Source organism: Oncorhynchus nerka, linkage group LG7 (genome assembly GCF_034236695.1).
Source record: "Oncorhynchus nerka isolate Pitt River linkage group LG7, Oner_Uvic_2.0, whole genome shotgun sequence".
Classification (NCBI taxonomy): domain Eukaryota; kingdom Metazoa; phylum Chordata; class Actinopteri; order Salmoniformes; family Salmonidae; genus Oncorhynchus; species Oncorhynchus nerka.
Window position 1 is genome coordinate 96,090,474 of NC_088402.1, and position 6,691 is coordinate 96,097,164.

At 47.9% G+C, this 6,691-nt stretch overlaps 1 protein-coding gene across 1 annotated transcript; it reads left to right on the forward strand.

Annotated features, from left to right (window-relative positions):
• The first annotated feature begins 3,197 nt into the window (after positions 1-3,197).
• On the forward strand, positions 3,198-5,861 carry kcna10a (potassium voltage-gated channel, shaker-related subfamily, member 10a). The gene has a single exon (XM_065021010.1). The coding sequence runs from the start codon at positions 3,364-3,366 to the stop codon at positions 5,146-5,148; it is 1,785 nt and encodes a 594-aa protein (XP_064877082.1). The 5' UTR covers positions 3,198-3,363; the 3' UTR covers positions 5,149-5,861.
• Positions 5,862-6,691: the final 830 nt, after the last annotated feature.

The window sequence follows — 6,691 nt, forward strand, 5'->3', positions numbered from 1 at the left end:
CTGCAGCTAGCTAGCTAACATTTTCATGTTTCTTACCTTCTGCAGCTAGCTAGCTAACATTTTCATGTTTCTTACCTTCTGCAGCTAGCTAGCTAACATTTTCATGTTTCTTACCTTCTGCAGCTAGCTAGCTAACATTTTCATGTTTCTTACCGTCTGCAGCTAGCTAGCTAACATTTTCATGTTTCTTACCTTCTGCAGCTAGCTAACTAACATTTTCATGTTTCTTACCTTCTGCAGCTAGCTAGCTAACATTTTCATGTTTCACCAATTCCTCTCTGATTTAGAAGATACCATTGCAGAAAAAACAAATGCCTACAGAGCCTTCAGAGAGTACTCAAACCCTAAGACTTATTCCACAACATGCCTACAGAGCCTTCAGAGAGTACTCAAAGCCTAAGACTTATTCCACATTTGTTGTTACAGTCTAAATTCAAAATGGATTAAATCGGTTTTTTTTTTCACATCATACCCCATAATGGCAAAGTGAAAACATGTTTTTAGAATATTTTGCAAGTTTAATAAAAATAAAATACAGACATGTAATGTACATACTGTGAGTATTCACACTCCTGGGTCAATACTTTGTAGAAGCACCTTTGGCAGCGATTACAGCTGTGAGGCTTTCTGGGTAAGTCTCTAAGAGCTTTCCACACCTGGATTGTGCAACATTTGCCCATTATTATTTTCTAAATTCTTCAAGCTCTGTGAAGTTGCTTGTTGATCATCGCTAGACAACAATTTTCTGGTCTTCCCATAGATTTTCACGTAGGTTCAAGTCAAAACTGTAAATCGTCGACTCCAGTGTAGATTTGACCTTATGTTTAAGGTTATTGTCCTGCTGAAAGGTGAATGAATCTCCCAGTGAATGTTGGAAACAGACTTAACCAGGTTTTCCTCTAGGATTTTACCTGTGCTTAGCTCCATTCAGTAAATTTTTTATCCTGAAAAACTCCCCAGTCCTTAACTATTGCAAGCATACCAATAACATGATGCAGCCACCACTATGGAAAGTGCTACTCACTAATGTGTTGTCACCTCTTCATCCCTTTCTTCTCTTTCTCCCTCAACCCCCTCTCTCTCATATCCACCCCTCATAAGCCTTTCTCCTTTCTCTCTCATTTCTCCTATATCTCTCTCCTTTCTCCTTTATCTCTCTCACTTCTCCCTCAACCCCCTCTCTCATATCCACCCCTCATAAGCCTTTCTCATTTATCTCTGTCACTTCTCCTTTCTCTCTTCTTTCTCCTTTATCTCTCTCCTTTCTCGTTTATCTCTCTCCTTTCTTCTTTATCTCTCTCCTTTATCTCTCTCACTTCTCCCTCAACCCCCTCTCTCATATCCACCCCTCATAAGCCTTTCTCATTTATCTCTGTCACTTCTCCTTTCTCTCTCCTTTCTCCTTTATCTCTCTCCTTTATCTCTCTCCTTTCTTCTTTATCTCTCTCCTTTATCTCTCTCACTTCTCCTTTATCTCTCTCACTTCTCCCTACTCCAATTCTTTTTCTCTCTATAATTATCCTGTCTTCATTTCCCCCCAATTATCCCTCTCTCTCGCTATTGGCATGGGCATTATTGGCATGGGAAACATATGTTAACATTGCCAAAGCAAGTGAAGTAGATAATAAACAAAAGTGAAATAAACTATTAAAATGAACAGTAAATGTTACACACACAGAAGTTCCAAAACAATAAAGACATTACAAATGTCATAATGTGTGTGTGTGTGTGTGTGTGTATATGTGTGTGTGTGTTTGTGTGTGTGTGTATATGTGTGTGTGTGTATATGTGTGTGTCTATATATAGGTGTAGGTATAGTATAGGAATACTGAATACTGTGTCTATGTCTATAAATAGGTGTAGTAGAGTATAGGAATACTGTGTCTATGTCTATAAATAGGTGTAGTATAGTATAGTATAGGAATACTGTGTCTATGTCTATAAATAGGTGTAGTATAGTATAGTATAGGAATACTGTGTCTATGTCTATATATAGGTATAGGTATAGTATAGGAATACTGAATACTGTGTCTATGTCTATATATAGGTGTAGTATAGTATAGTATAGGAATACTGTGTCTATGTCTATATATAGGTGTAGTATATGTGACCCAGTGACCCTGTGCTGCCTCCTCTCCTCCCTGTTGTTCTAACCAGGTCAGATGCATAGCAAGTGAACAGGAGGAGGTGTTTTGTCTGTGTGTGTCAGGCACCAGGGTGTCAGTGTCAAGCAGTTGAAAGCAGAGCCAGTCTAAAGCAACTGGTGCGGATAGCAGGACTGTCAGCAGCAAACATGGCTCACTCTCTAACCCTCTCTCTCACTCTCTCTCCAATACAGTGTATATATTTACAGTTGAAGTCGGAAGTTTACATACACTTAGGTTGGAGTCATTCAAAATATAGCTCTAAGCACTAGCTGTCAGAGCAGCTCACAGATCACTGCACCTGTACATAGCCCATCTGTAAATATGCCCATCCAACTACCTCATCCCCATACTGTATTTATTTATTTATTTATCCTTTGCACCCCAGTATCTCTACTTGCACATTAATCTTCTGCACATCTAACATTCCAGTGTCTAATTGCTACATTGTAACTACTTCACCACCATGGCCTATTTATTGCCTTATACCTCCCTTATCTTACCTCATTTGCACTCACTTGTATATAGACTTTTTGTTTCCTTTTGTACTTATTTTTGTACTGTATTATTGACTATGTTTTGTTTACTCCATGTGTAACTCTGTGTCGTTGTATGTGTCGAACTGCTTTGCTTTATCTTGGCCAGGTCGCAGTTGTAAATGAGAACTTGTTCTCAAACTGGCCTACCTGGTTAAATAAAGGTGATATATATATATATATATATTTTTAAATATATATATGTTTACATTGCCAAAGCAAGTTAAATAACAATAATCACTGCATTTATTTTTCTCTCCTGGGCCCCCACTTCAGGTTTGAGAAGGAGAGGGTAGCAGAGGTGAGGAACCATCTGTTGACTGCTGGAGAGCCTGTTACCCTGAAGACTGCCTCCATCTGTCTCTCTGGGCCTTAGAGCCTGAGGACAGCCTCTCTCTCTGGGCCTTAGAGTCTGATGACAGCCTCTCTCTCTGGGCCTTAGTCTCAGGACAGCTTCTCTCTCTGGGCCTTAGAGCCTGAGGACAGCCTCTCTCTCTGGGCCTTAGAGTCTGAGGTCAGCCTCTCTCTCTGGCCATACAGCCAGGCCTGGGGCTGAAGGCTGCCATCCTCCCTGGATCTCCTCACCTGGATCTCCTCACCTGGATTTCCTAGGCCTCGGGCTAAGGGTCTTTGTTAGGGTCCTGGTCTCTGGGACTGTGGGAACAGCAGCAGCTGCAGAAACCATGGAGGTGGCTATGGTGGACTTTGAGAGTCTGGACGACATCGACAGCAGCCTGGAAAATGAACTGGACAACTCAGATTACCCTGATGAGACCGCTGCCCTGGCGGTCGACATTCCCCCCGAACAATGCTCCTTCCCCGGCTCTCACCACTTCTCCTCCCCCCTGCCCAACCACACCTCAACCCCCCAGCCTCACCGTCCCTCCTCACACAACCCCCACATTTGGCACACCTCCCCATGCCCGTCCCCGTCCCCCAATAATTTGGGCGTGCCTCAGTCGCCCCTCATGCCAGCCCACAGCAGGAGGGGGCACCCTAGATGTGCCAGCATCATCACCAACTGGCAGAAGTTGCTTAATAGTGAGACCCAGATGCAGAGCGAGACCATCTTCAGCCAGCTGGCTAAGGAGTGCTGTGAGGATCTGTTTGTGGACAAGACAGGTCTAGACGACGGAGGCCAAAAGGTCATCATCAACATCGCCGGGCTACGATTCGAGACGCAGCTCAAAACCCTCAACCAGTTCCCCGAGACCCTTCTGGGGGACCCTAGGAAGAGGGTGGACTACTTTGACTCCATGAGGAACCTGTATTTCTTCGACAGGAACCGGCCCAGCTTCGATGGAATCCTGTACTACTACCAGTCAGGAGGGAAGATCCGTCGGCCGGCCAACGTTCCACTGGATGTGTTTGCTGATGAGATCGTGTTCTATGAGCTGGGGAGCGACGCCATGGAGCAGTTCAGAGAGGACGAGGGCTTCATCAAGGAAGTGGAGATCCCTCTCCCGACCAATGAGATGTATCACCAATTCTGGCTGCTGTTCGAGTACCCCGAGAGTTCCAACGCGGCACGCGGCATGGCGCTGGTCTCCGTGTTTGTCATCGTTATCTCCATCATCATCTTCTGCCTGGAGACGCTGCCGGAGTTCCGGGAAAACTCCCTGGACCCCGTCCTACCCACCACCGTCACGCATCTGATGCCTTTGGATGGGAGCCAATCGCTGGGCGGCCTCGGGACCTTGTTCCTGCCCTCGGCCAAGCCCAAAACCATCACCTCCACGTTCTCCGACCCATTCTTCATCATCGAGACGGCCTGCATCGTCTGGTTCTTCTTCGAGCTGGCTGTGCGCTTCGTGGTTTGTCCCTCCAAGAGCGACTTCTTCCACAACCTCATGAACATCATCGACATTGTCTCCATCATCCCGTACTTCGTCACCTTGGTAACGGAGCTGGTCACCACCCCGGACCAGAACTCCAGCCAGGCAATGTCTCTGGCCATCCTTCGTATCATCCGCCTGGTCAGGGTGTTCAGGATCTTCAAGCTGTCCAGACACTCCAAGGGGCTCCAGATCCTGGGCCAGACACTGAAGGCCAGCATGCGGGAGCTGGGCCTGCTCATCTTCTTCCTCTTCATCGGAGTCATCCTCTTCTCCAGCGCCATCTACTTCGCCGAGGTGGACGAGCCCAGCACGCAGTTCGTCAGCATCCCCGACGGGTTCTGGTGGGCTGTGGTCACCATGACTACAGTGGGTTACGGAGACATGTGCCCGATCACCATGGGGGGAAAGATGGTGGGGACACTCTGCGCCATCGCTGGCGTGCTGACCATCGCCCTGCCCGTCCCCGTCATCGTGTCCAACTTCAACTACTTCTACCACCGGGAGACGGAGCAAGAGGACAAGCAGCCGATGGCAGACACAGCAGAGCTGGCCATGAAGGCCTCAGGAGACAGTAAACATGGGAGTAGCACTTCTCTGAACAAGACCAACGGGACCTGGCAGGGAAACTAGCTCACTGGCCTCTGAGACATGGAGACTGACAGTGGAAGAGACAGACTGGGACAGAGACATTATGGAGACTGACTGATCTTTCTACAGAGATCCATAGAGTGGTATTGTCTATTCTAACACTGTAGAAGAGACAATGTGGGACAGACAGACACAGACAGACTTACCTGTCCACCTATCCACTGTGAGGACAGACAGAGTGACCTGTCCATTATGGAAGATAGCGACTGAGACAGAGAAAGACTCTCCTGTCCTCGGGGAGAAAGACATAAAATCCCCTCCTGTGGGAAGACACAGTGATACCTTCCCTTTACTGTTAGATAAGGGACAATACAGTGCCACTGACACGGCCTGCAACGAAAACATGTGGTCTCTCCTTCACTACAGCCGAGGTGAGTAAGACATTTAAACGTGTTAACCCTCGCAAGGCTGCAGGCCCAGACGGCATCCCCAGCCGCGCCCTCAGAGCATGCGCAGACCAGCTGGCCGGTGTGTTTACGGACATATTCAATCAATCCCTATACCAGTCTGCTGTTCCCACATGCTTCAAGAGGGCCACCATTGCTCCTGTTCCCAAGAAAGCTAAGGTAACTGAGCTAAACGACTACCGCCCCGTAGCACTCACTTCCGTCATCATGAAGTGCTTTGAGAGACTAGTCAAGGACCATATCACCTCCACCCTACCTGACACCCTAGACCCACTCCAATTTGCTTACCTCCCAAATAGGGCCACAGACCACGCAATCTCAACCACACTGCACACTGCCCTAACCCACCTGGACAAGAGGAATACCTATGTGAGAATGCTGTTCATTGACTACAGCTCAGCATTTAACACCATAGTACCCTCCAAGCTCGTCATCAAGCTGGGTCTCCCTGGGTCTCGACCCCGCCCTGTGCAACTGGGTACTGGACTTCCTGACGGGCCGCCCCCAGGTGGTGAGGGTAGGTAACAACATCTCCTCCCCGCTGCGTGGCCACGCACGCCTCCAACTCAATCATCAAGTTTGCAGACGACACAACAGTGGCAGGCTTGATTACCAACAACGACGAGACGGCCTACAGGGAGGAGGTGAGGGCCCTCGGAGTGTGGTGTCAGGAAAATAACCTCACACTCAACGTCAACAAAACTAAGGAGATGATTGTGGACTTCAGGAAACAGCAGAGGGAACACCCCCCTATCCACATTGATGGAACAGTAGTGGAGAGGGTAGCAAGTTTTAAGTTCCTCGGCATACACATCACAGACAAACTGAATTGGTCCACTCACACAGACAGCATCGTGAAGAAGGCGCAGCAGCGCCTCTTCAACCTCAGGAGGCTGAAGAAATTCGGCTTGTCACCAAAAGCACTCACAAACTTCTACAGATGCACAATCGAGAGCATCCTGGCGGGCTGTATCACCGCCTGGTACGGCAACTGCTCCGCCCTCAACCGTAAGGCTCTCCAGAGGGTAGTGAGGTCTGCACAACGCATCACCGGGGGTAAACTACCTGCCCTCCAGGACACCTACACCACCCGATGTTACAGGAAGACCATAAAGATC